Source organism: Schistocerca americana, chromosome 2 (genome assembly GCF_021461395.2).
Source record: "Schistocerca americana isolate TAMUIC-IGC-003095 chromosome 2, iqSchAmer2.1, whole genome shotgun sequence".
Taxonomy (NCBI): domain Eukaryota; kingdom Metazoa; phylum Arthropoda; class Insecta; order Orthoptera; family Acrididae; genus Schistocerca; species Schistocerca americana.
In genome coordinates this window covers 586,745,573-586,765,443 of record NC_060120.1, presented here as the reverse complement: position 1 = coordinate 586,765,443, position 19,871 = coordinate 586,745,573, and the positions used below count along the sequence as shown (strand labels likewise).

At 38.1% G+C, this 19,871-nt stretch overlaps 1 protein-coding gene across 9 annotated transcripts in view; it reads left to right on the top strand.

Moving 5' to 3' along the window:
- LOC124591006 (oxidation resistance protein 1) overlaps nt 1-19,613 on the top strand; it is a 775,097-nt gene extending 755,484 nt beyond the window's left edge. For all 9 annotated transcript variants that reach the window (XM_047131701.1, XM_047131696.1, XM_047131697.1 and 6 more), the window contains 4 exons: nt 9,916-10,075; nt 10,958-11,079; nt 15,372-15,541; nt 17,684-19,613. In XM_047131701.1, coding sequence (XP_046987657.1) covers nt 9,916-10,075; nt 10,958-11,079; nt 15,372-15,541; nt 17,684-17,819 — 588 coding nt within the window. In that variant the 3' untranslated portion in view covers nt 17,820-19,613. The remainder of the gene's footprint in view (nt 1-9,915; nt 10,076-10,957; nt 11,080-15,371; nt 15,542-17,683) is intronic.
- The last annotated feature ends 258 nt before the right edge of the window (nt 19,614-19,871 follow it).

Sequence of the window (19,871 nt, the reverse complement as noted above, 5' to 3'; positions counted from 1 at the left end):
ATTCAGTTTACGAAAAGAAAGAGGGAAAAAAAGTGGAATGGGTGCACTTCCAAATCCAGATTTGCGGGAATGGACAGATGCATCGGATTAAAGGCACTATCACATCTCCCATGAAATCATTTCATGGGGACCTTCAGCTTTTTGTAGCCTGTATTAGCTCGGGACAGCGGAATGAATGGCAAACTTAGTTTTGGAGTCACTTAGAAAGCGGTGGGCTCTGAGGCCTGGCTTGCGAATGGGGACGCTCCCAGACGTTTCGCCATTGTTGCTGCCACGCGAGGTCCGCCTTGGCCATTAGCAACCACTGTGGACAGGATGGCGCAAAGTTAAACGCGCGCCGTTCATTAAAGACCCCCGCTCTACCTCAGAGCGCCACATTAACTCGTTATTCCGCGTAACACGTCTTCCCCCTCCTCGACGACTCGGATTATGACCACGCAACTTTTGCGACGAGATCGCAGTGTTAGAAATCCGCGTCCGTGTGGTCTGATTAATGTAACCTCACACGTCACGTGGCTTCTTTGGGATATATATCCTACAGTGCGATCTTTCACCACGTTTAAGAGCAGTCCGTAGAGTACAGATAAAAATCAGGATACAAACAGCTGCCCCCCAGGAGGTGGGAGAGCGCACCGCAATGCTTTATTAGGCATCCTCCTATTGAAGGTCGTATGGTAGTGCATTCCTCTGACATCTGAACATAGAGGGCTTTCAGTTTAATGTGGACTTGTAACTAAAGTGCAACTTGTTATTTTTCACGTCAAACATTGCCAGAGCTGAAAGAAATCATAAGTGAGAGAAGCCCTGTAACTGACTGCAGACTGAAGTAGACATTGTGAACCGTAAAACGGCACTGAGCCACCGAACGACAGACTGTGGACTTTTATGATGTAGTAGATCGATCCTACACCAACTAGCGAAGAGCTACTTTGTCAACTGTTTGCAGCAGCAAATCCTTACTAAAACGAGAAGAATAACCTGCTTGAATTAAGTGTATTGCAGAACGAATCTTTCACTCTGTAATAATGTAAGTTGTTTCGAAACCTTCTGTGCGCATGATCCAGAACCGAACACGCAACCTTGCATTTCGCGGACAATATTCATACCAACTGATTTATCCGGAAACGACCCACGATTCACCCTCACAGCCTTAATCTAACAAGTACCTCCTTCAATTAATTTAGCAGTGTTACGGATGTATATAACAGCAACATATAAATGTCAGCTTGTGTAAAGTAGACATGGCTTAAAGCCAAAATATCTGCACTTGATAATGGCCTAAGGCCGACATTGATAGTGGAAATAAAAAGTTTAATAGTCACTGGCGTAAACATGATGTATTTCAAGAAAGTACCTCCTTCCTTGTGATCTCTCATATTTTGTCGGCGTGATTGATTAGTGGTGTGCTGCCGAGTATTTTACCGAGTTAAGTGCTTCATATCTTGCGGGACTAGCTCTTAAGAAAGAAAAAGCTATTAGGTAGAAACGACTTACCGACAACCTAGGGGATTATTTCCAGAATCAAAGTAGGGAAGAAGTACTGGCAGAAGGAAAGCTAAATAGTAGCAGTGAGTCTTGATGGACAGCTTACCAGAACAAAGTTGTAATCTGCCAGCTAGTTTACAGTCCAGTATTTGTGCAACCAAAAGCAGTTCCGGTGACACGACTTGATAGTCCCTCCTAACGTCTCATGTTTATGTCCGCCTGTGCTAACGTGGTATATCTGTAGTACTCACAGCGGCGCTTTTCACGTCGAACATTCTGTGCAGATCACAGGCGCCAGGTTACATTAACCATATCATGTATGTTTTCCTGATATTAATGATTTAAATTTACTTGAGAAAACTAATCGTGCCAGGATAAAAGTTCGATTCAGCTTATATAGGGAACAAAGCTCAGAATATTTAGCACTTGAACACCTGACGAACTAAGGCTACTGATTACAGACGGCATAATATACAATAACCACTCCCGTTGTGATAAGATTACGTTACTTTTGCCACCTACCCTCCACTTCTTCCGGAGAACTTCAAATATACGCCCTGTCATCTCTGGCGAATTACAGAAAGATTGCTATGATAATTGATGCTCGTACGCACGGTCACGAGTCTATTAATCACTTCTTACCGTAATTCCGCGACACAGAATTTCCTTGAGCAGATGAGCATTTTCTTCCCCATGTTATCCAGCTGCAGTCTGCTCTGCGAATAAGTGGATAAAGAATGATCTCGTTGAAATCGTATACTTTTATGGTCCCAGAGCAGTCATAACGCCTGTAATGGCTAAAACTAGAATCGCCTAATTACTTCTGGAGCTTTAAGCTAACAGGGTTATTCTAGATATATCGTCGGGATGCAGCCATCGTTGTTTTCATCGTCAGATTTCTTGACGACTTAAGAGGAGAGATGAGGGAAAGCCAAGTTGGCTTGTTCCGTTAGTGTAGACTACGTTGGATTCGTTTCCCAAGCCTTGTGAAACCAAAGCAGAGGTTTTCCACATGTAATGGCTCCAGAGCCATCAATTTCGTAAACCAACATTACCAGCGATCGTTCCGAAGAGAATGCGTACGTTTACTTTCTACAGTGAGGTGAATCTAATAATTAGTTCTTCCTTTGCGACGTCGATGTTTCCTGGTCATACGTGAAAGGAAGAATGACTGTTTCTCTTTATATAGCTATTTTAATAATTTATTTACGTGGCTGTACCCGTGTACATTCACACGCTCCTAAATCAATTGACTGATGCTATTGATGACGGCCATTATGATTTCATTAATTGCAATTAAGTCAGTGATGTGAAAGGTCGGAGAGGTTAATACATATACATCTCAAAAAAACAGTCCACAGACCACACTTGGTACTTTTGGACCATGTACTGTACAGAGCTAGACATACATTCTTCATGCAGAGGTGACCAAGAGAATTATAAATTTGACACGTTTTGTGATGAATGTACGGAACATAAACCATGGTGGACATTTGAGTGTAAAGGTTTATTCTGTAGCAGCAGCAATATTTGAGTGATAGCGTGCAGCATACTGTGTCGGTGGTTGAATTTAGCCGTGTAAGAAAAACCTAACTGGATTTTACGTACGGATTGCGTGACAAGAACAAATACTGTTTTGTGCATATTCTATTCGAGGAACCTTAAAACTGTTCTTTTACAACACCGTGTACAACTGCTTCCTTATCTGCCGCCCTGTGGGAACAGAATTGTTGGTGTTCCATTTCCAATGCAGTCTTATTTTCAGTGTGTGCTAGAACAGAGATCTGATTTAGCTGGTCAGTGTGTGACTCAAATACATTGCCTTGGTTGGATCCAAGCTTTCGTAAGTTAAGTATTGTGGCTGTCACCTCTCATAGAGAGGTGGAAGAAATTGAGTTTCGCCGTTATTTGTATTCAGCATTAAACCAGTAGTTCCCCTATAGCTGGCTTGATTAGATTGTCAAGCAGGGTTGGCTAGATTCAGGCATCTGAGACAGGCAACGGCTTACCAGCTCTATTAGAACTAGGCCTAGCAAATGACTATGTTGAGACCAACCTTTGTGTTGACGATTGTTTCTCTTTTTATAACTTTCTTAATCATTTACTTACATAAATGTACGCTAGTACACTCTCACGCTACTAAGTCATTCGACTGATGCTATTCGTAAAAGCCATTGTGATTATTGTAATTAACCTCTAACCATATATTCCTGCTAAAGTAATGTTTGCAAAGGGTAGTCTTGAACTTGAGTGAGATCTCGTCCGTTACAATTTTTATGGCGCCTGTTTATAGTGACTCTTCATTACTTTAATACTGTTACGCTGTGGCGCTAGTGTATGCCGAACTAGTCATGTTGGTAAAGACTTTTTCGCTCGATTGTTGTGTGTCCAAACCCGCTCTTGTGAAGGCCTCTTTTCCTGTGTCCTGTCTCTCAATTTGCTTGCTGACGCCATGTGAACACCCTAATGTTCTCTGCAACCTCCCCTCTGCACGTTACCTCGATAGCATGTTTAGCAGACTGCTCGTGCAGGGAAACAGGTGTTCAGGTGCTGTTCGTCCTTGCCAGTGCTGCACAACAGGACGGTTCTGAAGACTCGTCGTCGGGGACTAGCAGCTTCTCACGCAAACATGTCACAAAACATGTCGGCTGCCCTTCGCTCGTGAACAGGGGAAAAGTTAATAGTTTAAAGAAACAACAAAATGACATTAGACAAGTTTCTAAACCAGTGGTTGACAGAGTTCATTTTCCAGTAACTACTTACGCCGTAAAAAGTGAGTGTTGTCGGCTGAAAGATTTCTCGACCTCAAAAGGTTGAATTTGCGTAAACTGTTAAATACACTATTATTAAAAAAATGCAGGGTGGTGCAGAGGACATAAGCGTGAAATTCGTGTATCATAGCTGCAGACATGTCGAGTGAAATTCTTGTTTTGTGACTGACCAGGGTGTCGGTTAATGCCTGTCAGCTTGCAGCACCATTTTCTGTGTCATTCGTTTAGCCGTGTGCAGATTTCCTTTCGAGAACATCTTTCTACACATACGACTCACCATACAAGCGACTTACCGTTTGGCCCCTTCTCCTCCTCCTAAGAAATGATGGCTGGGTCGATTCAGTATTACAGACACAACACCTGCCTGTGCGATCAGTCACCATAACATTAAATTTCAAAAAATTCCAACGACCTGCCCGAGGCAGAAAGTTGCAAAGTTACACCTAACTCGTCGACTAGGCCTGCGCGTGTCATTGCCGTATTTTGTTTTCCATTCTTTGTCATATTAACATTACCAATTAATTCTTGCCCATTACGAACGTGTTAGGAGATTCCTACTGGTGAAGCCGAAGACAGTACACAGGGCGTTTATTTTTCCATGATGCTTGGTATCCCAGCTTCAGATGTTTACATTTATTTGTGTGTCGTGAACATCGTTTCTTTACTAACAACGTTGCAGAATTTTGCAACTGAAGTATTTATGACAGCAGTTGTTAACGTCATAGGTAAAAAATAATGTTCAGGACCCATAAATAAAAGTAAACATCTGAAGATGGGTGAGGCATAACTCGTTGCCGTGACGTTGTCAGAAAAGAGGTGCCATTCATATTGTTGGGTTACCGCATAAACATTAGAGGCGCGGGCATGATAGTTTGGACATTAAGGGCTAGGAGCGCTGCTGTCGCGTCACGTGGCAATTCTACCTGCCACCTGAAGTATGCGAATCAGGTCACCAAAGACCTGCCTGCGCTAGTGCGGCTCTGGCCGGTGTTGGGTTTCTTGATTTATTTTAAAAATTCGTAACTGTGCAGAGACAAAATTTCTTTTCCTTGCGCAGTCTTCTTGTCTGAATAAATCTCACTGTTCTTGTCTTATTTAATAACTGTTTATTAAGCCTTTTGGTAAAAACACACAATCACCAACCGTAAACATAATGGTAAAATGTTCTTCAGCGCCAGTGATGAGTTCTCCTGCTTCGGTTAGAGGTAGTCCTCGCTAATGGCGAACTGCCCGCCGAACTATATTGCATAAATCACTCATGATTTCATTTGCAGCAATGTGATACCTACCACACACAGTACAACATAAGGTGTATGGATTGTTGTTGCTCTCTCTTTGTGAGATGGTGAATTTTCCCCCGGCTTCCTATTACTAGATGTTTGTCTACAGATACGGCAGCGCAGCACACACAAGTGATCGAAGCGTCAGCATGTGCGCATATGTTATCGCGGCGCACACACACAGCTGCCAAGGGAACGCGCGCATTCGAAGGGCAACGTAGGGGTCCACGTCAGACACGAACTAGCTGTTGCAGGCAGCATTAATACCACATTGATTCTGCACGTTTTCGTATAAGAACATGGGCGTCTTGGATCATTGCTTTTCTAGTTATTGACAGTGCAGACTGCGGAATAATTACTTTTGCTAGAAATGTCACGTTTACGGATGAATTGAGTTACAAACTGGAAAACTTCCTCCTAGTGTTTTCCTCCCATCGAATTGTTTCACGGAGTATAATATCATGAAGTTGGAATACTCTCTCGTATTCTTTGCTACCGAGTCACTTGTTTCTACCTACTCAGAAATTTGACCCGATGTTCATTTTTCTTCTAAAAGTTATTTGTCGACGAGTCTCTGCCTTGTACATATATCCACTGCGTATTGTTTCGAGACTTTTGATTTCCACAGGCGCACTAATAGTAGTAATGCTTAATCAGCGTTCCTATTACATTCCGCTTAGTATCGCCAAACAATGAGTGCGCGGCAGTTGCTGTAATTAATACTTCAGATGACAAGTTCGGAAGGAAAATGGCATGAATTGATGTAAGAGAGCAGCCAAATTTCGCGCGCGCATACACACACACATACACACACACACACACACACACACACACACACACCACAGTGGGACGGACGTATAAAGATCCCTGGAGGACATGTGCCAAAACTTCAAATGATACTTTCTACTAGCTGTTCATATCAGGTGTGGAGAGACACGCATGTTTATGTCTACTTACTAAGTTTCCCCTTGAGGTTAAAGTGTGTGGCACTTCCTGCAGATGTTGTGAAGCTAGACAGAAACAAATCTTAATTCATAGCGTGACTGATTTCTTTAGGAAACACCGTCCTCAGTTTTGAATGGTGTTGCTGACAGTTCGAACAGCAGCAGGTCCCGAGCAATGAATGTTGCTTGCTATTGCCTCTCCCAACTGTTTTTTATTGTATTGAACACATATTGCAAACATGCTTAGTTTTGGATCACGCCTCATGACACTGTATAGAAAAGTTTTCATGTGTGAAGCTTCATTGTTCCTGCAGTGACTTTCTATCTTTTAAATTTCTTCCCTTGATGTATTCTGCTACAGGGAATCAGTAGGCATTAAGGAGGGCCATATCTGATTATTGTAAAACACCCCTGAGTGACACCTAGATATCAAAGTGCAAGTCAAAAGATGTGAAGAGCCAGTCACATGAACAGTGTTACACCCAAGAATGGTCTATAATGACAGGCCGTAAAAAGGATGAGAAAAATTCTTTTTAAGGACTTCAGTGTACATTAGATAGATTGTCTAACAAAAATCTTTCCTCACCAGACTATTTTGCATTTTTGCATATTATATGCTTGGTTCAGTTCAAAGACAAGAAAACAAATACAATAAGATGGAAACAGTTTATCTGCAGAGCACTCTTTCTAGCAGTACACACGGAACTGTTTGTTACCAACAGGTAAAAATCAAAGGAAAATCCAGCATGGAATGGAACAATGTTATGAACAGGAAAGTTGCTACTCACCATCTAGTGGAGATGCTGAGTTGCAGATTGGCACAACAAAGAGACTGTCACAGGTAAGGCTTTTGGCTAGTAGGACGTTCATCAAAAGTATGCACTCACGCAAACGCAACTCATATGACTGCAGATTATTTGTGACAGTCTTTTTGTTGTGCCCATCTGTGACTCAGCATCTCACTATGTGATAAGTAGCAACTTTCCTTTTCATAATATTTTTACTAGCTTGTGCTGCATTCGGAAGTACAACAAATAAAATGATCAGAGTAATTCCTACTTCAGCGTTGGCACTTTCTTCTGCTGATACATTCAGTTCTAATGAACTGTGTGCCAGTTCTAATGAACTGTGTGCCAGTTCTAATGAACTGTGTGCCAGTTCTAATGAACTGTGTGCCAGTTCTAATGAACTGTGTGCCAGTTCTAATGAACTGTGTGCCAGTTCTAATGAACTGTGTGCCAGTTCTAATGAACTGTGTGCCAGTTCTAATGAACTGTGTGCCAGTTCTAATGAACTGTGTGCCAGTTCTAATGAACTGTGTGCCAGTTCTAATGAACTGTACTTACTGGTGTACTTTATGAGCAGAGATATTTGTCAAAGATTTGATTTAGGAAAACAAAGCCTTGGTACAAACTGCTTAATGTACAAAAATCCTCTTGTGTTAACCCAACCCCAAGGACCCCTGTTCAAGGAACAGTATTCACAAGTTGTTAAAGTGAATGTTTCTCAAGCAACCTTCATTTTGGGGGAATTAAGCTTTCTCAGGATCTTTCGTATGAGCGATTTGTAGGTAGCATTATTGGATTTCACTGAAAGTCACTGTAGACAAATAAGATACTAGATAACAACAGTTTCTAGTGATATAAATTTTTATAGTAGGAAAAAATTACCTTCTGATTTGCTTTATACAAAATTTGTTACTCATCAGGTGTGCTAGTTTCCACGCCAAAAGCTGAGCATCCCAAAGCTTCTCTGCATTTTGTAATTTTGTGACTTCATATCCCTAAATAAAATTGCATCATCTGTTAACCACCCCAGAGTTAAACGCTGTCTGGCAGACTATTAATTTATTTTTCATCCTGTATCACCACCATTATAATAGGAATTTAATCTAATCTACACTTAGGAGAAACAATTAGTAAATGCGCAAGTTGCTCTCCTGTCTGCAAAGTTTGAGACAGCAGGATGGGTAAAGCACTGGGCTCGAATTCAGGATGACAGGGGTTCTGCTTATGTCCGGAGTAAGGTGTTCCTGTTTCCTTAAGTAGTTCCTGTTTTCTTAAGAAGCCTAAAGTAAGTGCCAGGATGATTCATCTGTAAAAGAAGCTGCTTCTTATCCTCCTCATACACCCTTCGCTCATTCTTGCTAAGTCGGCCTTACACAACAATCTCCCTTTATAACTCCAAATCACATTTCGAATAATGTTGAAAAGTTTTTTCTGTCCCTGACTTCCTCAAAAAGTATCCTTTATTGCAGCTTCAGATGCTATGTACTTACTCCAATCACTTTGAAAGGAATTAGTGTAGTCAAATATTTGCTACAGTCAAGTTATGGACACCGATAATTGTTTTATAAGTAGTGACATTTAAATATGTAGTATTGTTTACTCTGTGAAGCAGTATAAACAAGAATACAGCAAATTTTCGCACCATTTACTGGATTTGGTAACAAAGTATTTCATTACTTTTGTGTGTTCTTGTACTAAATTAGAAAGCTTGTGTTAGATGTTTCATGATTATTTATTTGTAGATTGCATGCAGTAGTTGTCAAGTCACCATAGTGGAAAGTAGTTAGCATAAAGATTAGTTGCAACTCTTCTTTGCTGTAGGCAAAGACATTTCATGTATATGGAGCAAAAAAGCTTTATTGTGAAATAAATTGTTTGCCATAACCTGAGTTAGAATTTCAGTGAAATATACACAAAAATGGAAACCAAAGGGATGGATGTGTCTAAACATCATTTAAAATCACTGTGACTGATTCTATGTTGTTAGCCTGGCATTCACATTGCAACTGTTGATGTCACAATAAAGCGACTTTTGTCAGTAAGGAAATACATACTGTGAATTATTGTTCTTTATGTTGAAAGATATACCAAGTATGGTTCATTTTGTGACTGTTTGGTTTAGTCACCTATGGAAAAGGTTTTAACATTAAAATTTTTACTGGCTTGATATTTATTATTAATGTTAATCATGTTTCTGGATACTATCAGGTCCAACACTACTAACACCTGCCAAATTAAGTGGTTTAATACAGTTATGGACAAGATAGAACAGACCAGTGATTAATGTTAACACCAATCAAGAAAAGTTAGTTATCCATACTTTCAGTGATCGGTCAAGAAACACAAAATATAAAGTAATTAAATTCTTAAATTCTTTTAACAGTGTTGATGCAAACAGAATTAAAAATTGCCGAATGTTTAACAAATACCACATGGTCACCATAGAGGCAGTATTAAAAATCAGAAAAATGAGGTCAAGGCATTGCAAATGTATGAGTAATGAATAATTAGAGATTTCTCTGAACTTGTGTCCTATTATTAAGTCAATTGGCTTAATATATGCTCCCTGGTAAGCTCAAAATGCAGTAACAGTTAAATGCACTGTGTAGCCACATTAATCTGCAGCTAGATTTGTAATATATTTCAGGTGCTTTCTATGAGCGAGGAATTACGCCGTGCACTGTATGCCAATAATTCCACCAGTATTGACTTGGAATTTACATTGCCAGAACTTTCGGGTACAACAGAGATTTTGTCAGAAGAGCACAGACGCAAACTTTGCAGGCACTTGCCTGCCCGAGCTGAAGGTGAGTGCTTCTACACCAGATTTAGTTGTGTAGTGTATTGTCCTTAAAAAAGTTAATTTTTCAATGAAACCTCATACTTGCTTGCAGTTATTCAAATGTTAAAAATTTGACTTCTACTTTATGGTTTTGAAAATGATAGTTTCTGGTTTCATATATGAATTTTCTTGGCTTCCAAAATATTTAGTGTCATCATACATTGCTATCAGTAAATTGTACACTAGTGCATAGTACCTTCAGTATTTACCTTAGCAAATATGTGAAGTACCATAATAATCAAAATGTTTTGATTAGAGCAATGAAATGTACAAAATAGTTCTTACTGCAATGTTTCATAAAAGGTCAGTATAATCTGTTACCTTGCAAGTAAGGAATATTCTTCTCCAAAGAAATGCTTTTGCAGCACTTGACCTCCTGCTGCCTATTCCCATGTTTCCTGTCCCCACAGTTAGCACACTGGACTCGCATTCGAGAGGACGGCGGTTCAATCCCGTCTCCGGCCATCCTGATTTAGGTTTTCCGTGATTTCCCTAAATCATTTCAGGCAAATGCCGGGATGGTTCCTTTGCAAGGGCACGGCAGATTTCCTTCCCAATCCTTCCCTAACCCGAGCTTGCGCTCCGTCTCTAATGACCTCGTTGTCGACGGGACGTTACACACTAACCACCACCACCACCACCACATGTCCCCACACATTCATAATCCTATAGTTCTTGTGGTCCCACCTTACTGCTTCAGAATTGACTAAAACTCTGATATATTAATCAGAACAACTACCTCATCATTTACTAATTATTCAGATTTAGCTACCATTCCACTTCTTGTTCATGAACCTCTTTCAGAGGCAGCTATTTTGTAAAATATTGAAGAAATGATTTGTTTCAGGGTATGTGTGGACACTTGTGTTCAGTACCTCACAACATGGTTTCAGTTTGAACTCAATGTATCGGAAGATGAACAGGTTGGAGAGCCCAATCCTCTTAGTTATAGAAGACACAGAGAATAATGTGAGTAAAAGTATTTCTTACATGATGACAGTATTGATTTGGCATTTTTTCCAGAAAAAAATAATCGTAAATTTTCAGTTTTTGTAGGGAAAGAGCCAGGTCTTTCGAACATTACCCATTAGTGATTGTTGGAATTTGAAGGTGATAAATTATACCCACTTCAGTAGCAAGTGGAATAAATGATCTTAATGTACTGCAAGAGTTTGAAGCACTCAATTTGTATGACAGTGCTTGAAATATTTTTCACAGAATTTGTTATTCTGTAGAAACAGTTCGCATGTTCGTTCTCTCTCTCTCTCTCTCTCTCTCTCTCTCTCTCTCTCTCTCTCTCTCTCATGTGAAGGAGAAGGCCCTCTGAATGCAGTCATGAGAGACTTTTAAAGTGTTACATAACCTCTGAATCAATGTCTGAGGAGTCTTTCTCTTTCCATCAGTAGTTGTGCATATAATTTTTTGTTCTAGTTACTGGTCTGCACAAGCTACAGTCTACATCAAATACACATCCACATTGATCCTGTATGTTTTCTAATGTCAGACATCTGTTTTCCACTAGGTTGTCATCTCAGGCTGTGTGTCAGGCCACCTCCATTTCATTCTCATTATGGTCATAGTTAAGTCATACTTTTCATGGTGTTTGTTTTTTGATCTCCCTCAATATTTCCCAACTGCATATCTCCATTGATTACTGAACAGATCTTAATTTTTACATGCTTATGGCCTTACAAGTACATATCTCCGACAACCTCGCTAGAATAAGAAAATGTTACTTCATAGTCCAGGGAATGTAAATGATGGAAGGAGGAAAGATAAAAACTCCCTGTATAGTTCAGGCATTGTGTACTCACCAAATACAAAAAAGGCTGTAATCATTGCTAAGCTTTCAGAAAATATCCTCCTCCTCAGTTCGCCACCCCAAAATAGGCAGTATCTCATTTTATGCCATTAAAATTGTCCTACATTCCATTAAACTGTTAAGAGCATTAGGTTTCGCAATTTTTTTGTCCTTAAACAAAAGATAACAGAAGAGCTCTTCTTGTTGTCTATTTAGTCAAACTCTGTGTAGTAAAGTTTGGGGGGAGGGGGGAATAGCTGGGTTTGTGCCATGACCTCAAGCTGTTTGCCTTAATTTCCTCATTCCACTACTCCTAATACTTTTTCACTTGGAGGGAATGCCAGTGCCAAAGAAACTCACTTCTGGCATTAAGACTTCAAATAAAACTATCCACGATACCAACCAGGTAATTCTTGAAGTGTTTAAGAGAAGAGGGCTGTGTGTGTCTGCAGAGTTCCAGCAGTATCATGCAGTGAAATATTTACCTTTTATTTTAATTGAATCAACTGTGGATTCTTGGTGAAACATTGTAAATTAACTCAACAAAGACTTTTTTTGCCTTTTTCACTAATTTTACTATTGTTACACAACCTAGGTTGTTGCACAACCTAGGTTTTGGGTTATAAGCCCATTTACAAGTATATTACTGATTCCAAAGATGATAATGCAAAGATAGTCATCTCAGATTCTTAATGTATCGATCACAGGCTTAATGGGAAATTACTTCAATGACCATTTTTGACAAATATGGAATTACACAATTCAGCAATTACACTAATGTGACTAGACCTAACTAGGAATAAAGTTAAGCATCAGCCAAGAACTTTGTATAGGTTGACTCCTACACAGAAGATAACAGCAACCAGCCACTTTTTATAATGCTATTTATGTATCTAACAGCACCGTTACTGGTTTCGAACCGATAGGTTGATTTTCAGTTGGCTAGTTTGTGTTTTACAACTTGATTTAGCCATCTGAAGATGAACCTATCAGTTAGACACCAATAACAGCACTGTTTCAATAAGTAGCATTATAAAAAGTGGGTGGTAGCTGTAATCTTCTGTGTAACAGTCAGCCTATATTTTGTACACAGCCACGGGCTTAAAATCTGTTTTTGACAAATTAGCATCAAGAACTTTGTATCTACTAATGTATTGAGGTCCAGAGTTTGACTTCTATCCCGAAGATGTGATATCATCTGAAAGAGGTGAATAATTGACTTGGGTTTGCCCATTTAATAATAGGTATGGGGATGTACACATCTGTTTTTTCATTTCTAAAATTTCTAATTGGTTGAGTTTAGGCCCGTTTTCCTCTCTGTGTAAAACTTATACATCTGTTATGTGTTTGTGGTTATTGTTAAGGCAATGTTCCACAAAGACTGAATTGGGATTCTTCAATTTCCAGCTTCTGTGGTGTTCTTTAAGCCTGGTGCAGATTGACTTTCCAATCTGTCCAATGTAGCAAGACGGACACTTGGGCATATGATTTTATAAACCCTGCTTTTAGTGATGTTCGGTTGTTTGTCTGATGCACTGAACAAGCAACTACCTATTGCCTTCAAAGTGTTACTTATCCTGTTTGAGATTTTCACTATAAAATGTAATCTGCGCCATTTCTTTTCGTCTTTTTTTGCCTAGAATTTTGTCAATGACTTTTGTCGTAAAACCTACCAAATTAAGCAAGAGGTCATAAAGTTGTTGCAAGTCTATCAATGTTGATCTAAACTTTCCAACACCTTCAGTATTGTATAACTGTGGGCAAATACTTTGTAAATAACACAAAGTGTTCAGGCAGGAGCTACTTGGGATGACACCAGGCATATAAGTAAGAATGCTTCTCACAGTGATGTGAAGGTGGTCACTATTTGAGAGATACAGGAAGCCCTGTATAAAGTATTCAGTGATATGTGGAATCTTGAATAGTTGCTCATTAACCTGGATCAATCGCACAGTGATACGAGTAATGCATCTCCCCATCATGCATGATACACAGGATGATCTATATGTGTGTATTTCTGGTCAGCAACAAAGTTAACAAAGCATTTCCTGTGAAATCTTTGTGATTTAAAGTGTTTTCAGTAGGCCTTTTTTAGGGGTAAATATTTTCAGTCAGAGCTGACAAACAAACACAGGAACAGCTGCAACAATTAACGGGGAAAATAAAATAGCAGCTTCAACAGCACATAGGGTAACTTCATTCATTTTTGTTCATCAAATTGTAAAAAGCTCCTAACATAAAAACAGAACATACATTTAGATTTTTCTCGTCTACTTTGTACAGCAGAACATTGTTCGGAAGTCACAGAAACTAAGCAGATGTGCATAGTATGATAAAAATCAATGCCATATTACTTTAGTACAAGGTAACAGATGCAGTTGTGTATAAAAAAATGTGGAGTAAAGTTCCGCACAATACAAGTAGTTGACTCTTGCATTGGATAACGGAGTGCCATTCCTCAGCAATAGAGCTAATTGATATCTCCAAACATGAAGTATTTTCCATTCCATCATGCAGTTAGAGTGAGGGAGTGCTAGTAAGACCTAACAGAAGAAAAAACTGGGAAGTAATTTATGATGATCAAAATTTGATTTCATGTGTAATAGTTTTCAAGGGCACCTAGCGTTAATAATGCCCAACGTTTGTTCCTGGCAGAAATATTCCCAACAAGAGCAGGATGATATAATGCAATAGTGATTTATCATTGATTTCTAAATCCAACTATAGTTTGTAAAGTAGTATTAGATACATTATCACAGACATCATTTTATTTAAGGCTTGTTTTTAGCTGATACTCTGCAGTAAAGTTCACCACTGGCATTACTGCAGAATTTGGTCACAAAAAAACTAAACTCTTGCACTACACAAAAAATAAAATTCGTCCAGCCATAGTTTTCCCTAGAGGAAATAGAGGGAGACAATCCTCAAAGAGCTGCAACAAATAGAGATAAACATCAACAAAGTACAAGCAAATTATGGGAATGTGATCTGTACACTGTATTAACAATAAACTATAGCTATAGTGGCTATTTGTGATTGTGAGATAAAGATATGTTACCTAGTAAATTAGTGTCGTTGCTTTCAAATGTGCTGTTGTGTTCTCAGTTACATAATATAATTACTGTTTCTCCCTTGTTGATGGCTTAGTGTTTCCTTGGTTACAATGACATTATTTTCAAAGGAAAGAAAGCACAGGTAGTTAGGAGACTTATTAGATATGAAACAAACTGTGTAAGGCAAATAATATTAAACTATCTGATTATAGTAGCTGTGAGACAATGAAATTACATTAAAGTTACAAAAAATAAATACTGTGTTAAAAGTTGGAGATGGAAATATTCCAACAACAGGATATTAATAAAACATTACTGTAGGAAGACTGCACGATAGGTGATGAAAACACATTTGTAGAATAACAGTAGTGTTGTTTTTATTTAATATGTGTCAAATCTGTTAACAGGTATTTGGTGCCTTGACATCATGTGCCCTGAAAGTGAGTGACCACTTCTATGGAACAGGAGAATCGCTTCTCTTCAGATTTACACCAGAGTTCCAAGTGTTCAATTGGACAGGAGACAATCTGTATTTCATAAAAGGCAACAATGAAAGCCTTTCGATTGGAGCTGGCGAGTAAGTACTAAAATTGAAACCATTTTTAATTTATAAGCTATACATGTAAACAGCATGCTAAGAGCATTTTACTCATACTCATATCCACAAGCTAGAATTTTCTTGATTTCATTTTATATATTTGAATCTGTGAGCATTCTCAGTACGTCCACGTTCCTGAGATAATTTTTTGTTAGTTTTTTCCTCACTGCTCATAATGTTGCAGTTACATCTTTTGTTAAATTTTTCCAGCAACCTCCCTGTACCATGTTCTACTTAGTACACACATGTACAAAAAGCAGTATGTACATATTCCAGTATGTATGCAAAAGTTGTCACAATACTCAGTCACGACATTAATTACAGAGGTTTACAGGAGTGTAATATTTACATCATAGATTTTAAGAAAATTTGTCCAGTTGTGGGGAGGGAGGGGCTTGCAAACACTTCCACATTAAAGTTTCTTGTTGCTTTAAGTAGTACGCTGTTGTAGCTGTAGCTAATAAAACTGGAATAGTAATAACTTCGGAAAAAGTATTTATTAATACACAGGTAAACTGCCACACATTTTGATTATTGGATTTATTACTGCCAAATCTCTTCAGATGTTCATTGCCCAGGTGCCAACATGTTAAAAGCATGGGACTCCACTCCACATCATGTAGCTTTAAGCTTGCAGCATGTTGCTGTCAGGTCGATGAATATCTGAAGAGGACCAAGTCTGATGAACAAAACTAGTAACAAATGAAGTAGTTACAACTTGTGGCAGTGTATTTGTACATTCATGACAACTGCTGCATTCACTGCAGGATGTGTTAGCATTTGCTAAAAAAAAAGTAGTTGCTTTCTTGCTTAAAAGATGTCCTCGCAAACATGACACAACCCGTCAACTCACACCTAGTAAACTCCCTCTTCTTTTATGAAAAAGTCTTGGAGACATTACACTCGGTTGCAACTAAGATTGTGATGGAAGTAACCACATATTTTCTACATCAGGGTATAAACACCAACATCAGTAAATCCCAGTTACTAACACTTAAAACAACTGGTTCTCGTGATGCTGAAATAAACAATATTTGTGGTGCTACATCAGCAGAAACAGATAACATTAAATTTCTTGGTGTACACTTGGACAAAAATCTGAACTGGGTAAACGGCATCACTAATTTGTGTGAGAAAATTGGCAGTATCTTGTGAGTTAGTTGGCAAAAATTGTGCCAATCCACACACTAAAAATTGTTTACTATGGAACAGTTAATCCATTCCTTAATTATGGTACTGAACTGCGGGGTTGTGCGGCAGACCTGCACCTGAACAAAATATTAGTTCTACGGGGAAGAGCCATTAGGTTAAGGCATGGACTAAAATCCACAAAGTCCTGTTGTGAAACTGTTGTCCAACATAAATATCTAACAGTATATTCCTTGTATTTGTATAAACTTACTATACTTTTTTCTGAATAGTAAAAAGTAAATAAGCACAGTGATACACATAATTATGATACTAGAATTAAGGGGAACTACTTCAGGCAGAGGACAAAATTAAAAATAACTGACGATAGTCCTTATATTACTGGGCAGATATGGTTCAACAAGCTGCCACAAGTGTTGAAACCTTGTGAACCAAATCTGTTATAAAGGAACTTGAAAGCCTTCTTAGTAAATACATGTTTGTCTTCATTCAGTGAATTCTAACCTGCTTGCCCTCTCTTATAACATCTGATATAATTAGAATATCAAGACAAATGTATGTACCGTAACTGTGTGTAAAAGTTATGTTGTATTCTACACAACCTATCTGTGTCGTTTGCAGAAGAGATCAGCTTGAAGGCGTACGTGCAAAAAATGTAAAATAAATAATCAATCATTCAGAGGTTGATTTTAATTTACATTTACGAGATCAAGTAAATCCGGTTTATGCCATTTATTAACTAACTTCATTTTCTAGTCTAGTTCTTGGGTGTTCCTAATTATTAAAGTTCTCCTTAGTGCAAAGATTTACACAACACAATTTGTCATATTAAGTGGAGTTGAAAAATAATTTGCTAAAGCCTTAATGGAAGAACGGTCAGGGAATAGGTGTTCTACTTTGGTAAAATGTAGACTTAGTGCTTTGTTTGTGGATTTCTAAATATTTAAAGTCTGTTTCTTTGTCTCTTTTCAGTGGAAAATTCGGTTTATGGTTAGATGGTGACCTCTATCAGGGGCGGACAGAGCCTTGCAGTACTTACGGAAATGAGCCTTTGACGCCACAGAAAGACTTCGTTGTAAAGACCTTGGAATGCTGGGCTTTCATCTGAACAGTGCTGCTGAAAGTGCTCAGATTCTAGGAATGCAAACAGAATGACATTTGAAAATACTGAATGCGTGTTTCTGCCAGCTTTATTTTGTAAAAAGTGTAATTGAAAACAACTGCTAATGTGCAGTTTTATTAAAAGTTTATCCTTGATAATGGACTGCATGATCTGGAAAAATGTGTGGGGTCACCAGGCTCCAATAACAGCTTTGTTTGATAGACAATATGTTGTTTTGTATTTTTGTGTGGAATATTTAAATACTAGGATGCTTTTATGTATCATGTAGAAGGGTGATATTTCTTCCAAGAAGAATAATGGAAATTAGTACAAGGATAATGCATAGAATTTGTACAGTGTACATAAATTGTAACTCTGTAGTCTGGTAAGTGTACAGTTGCTGTATAAGAGATTAGTCAGGTAATTTCTGTCCGTGAAATAGGAAATGAATTTGTAACAGATCACTCAGAATTATTGAATAACAGCTGGTGAGATATGCAGTGCATGGTTATACTTAAGAGCAGACTGTTTTGGTCAGTTAGGCTGTTGAACAGTGAGTAATGAAAGTTGTCAAGCTAAAGTGAAATGAAAGTGAATTAACCATTGTTCTGGAAGATGATTTTTTAGACTGCAGATGATTACACGAGTTACTTTTAGATCAATCTGTTAAGTGCCAGCAGCATGTTTCTCAATTAATTGGTACTTGCAGAAGGTGAACGTTCTGTATTTGAAAGAGGCTAATCTATAGAAGAGTGAAGACTATTTCTTGATGTCAATGAGGAGTAACATTTCAAGCACACTTCAAATTGTGTGTCTTGCTAATTGTATGAAATCACTAAAATCAGACATTAGAAACAACGAAATTTAGTGTATCACATATCACAGTAAAAGTTCGAAATTACCAGATTTGTATGAACTTAAATTGTGCTGCTCTGAATATTTTATTTAATAAAGACTGGTGCGAAGTTACCATTCATATACCAACTGACTGACAACTTGGAAGCTTTTGATGAGATGGACAGTACAGTTACCAGTAATTTTTTCTGAGATCTGACACTGTTCTCTCAGTGTTTCGCATTTGGTAAAACTTTGTGTTCATGGAAATATCTGTATTGATTTAAAAAAGAAAAAGCCTGTTCAAACAACTTCATTAAAGCAGTGGGACTGTTAAACCACAAATTGTCTAAAACAATTTTAAATTATCGACAGATACAAAATAGAAGTTTACAAATGCCATATATGCACAAAAAGGCATTATGTTCTATTAGCAAAATAAAAATTCAGTATGTAGAAATGGTCACAAAAATGACAAGTATAATGATGAAAATGTGAAATATTATAGTTTAGATCAATATATTTGTATGACACTATCCTTCAATATATTTTTTCTGTATTTTGCTGGAAAATGTAATCTTAAATTGCAGTAAATATTATAATCTAGAAATGTTAAGAACTGCTCACCTCAGAAGAAATGTGGAAAATACAAAGCATTCTGCGGGCAGCCTTGATGTTCGATTAGTATTTAAAATGGACTTAATGCTTTGGGCTTGCCAAACCATTAATGCATACAATGGATACTGTATAAAATTGTTAGTGTTGCCTTAATTGTGTGCAAATGCAAATATGTTGAATATGTGGGAGATGTGCTGTTTCCTGCTTCATTGTTGCTGTGTGTGAATGAATGTGGTATTTTATTTTTTTACACTGATGTAGTGCTGTTTTCTGTACTTGTTTTCTGCCATTATATTCATAATAATGTACAGTGAAAATAATTAAATTTATTCTTGCAGTGGCCATAAATGGTTGCTTCATTCGCTTTTATTTTCCTTTTGAACTTGGTTTCAATTTTTTTGACTAGTACAAAGTGTGTAAATGAGTGATTATTATCTGATCTTCAGATAATTACACATGCAACATGATTTTGCTTAGACATTTCTCAGACTGATTTACACATGCAGCAACCAAACTTACTTAGACCAGGAACCCTTGCTCTAGAACTGTTCGCATACAGAACCTACACATACAAAATGTCAGCTTTGGCATGCAGTGTTAGAAATT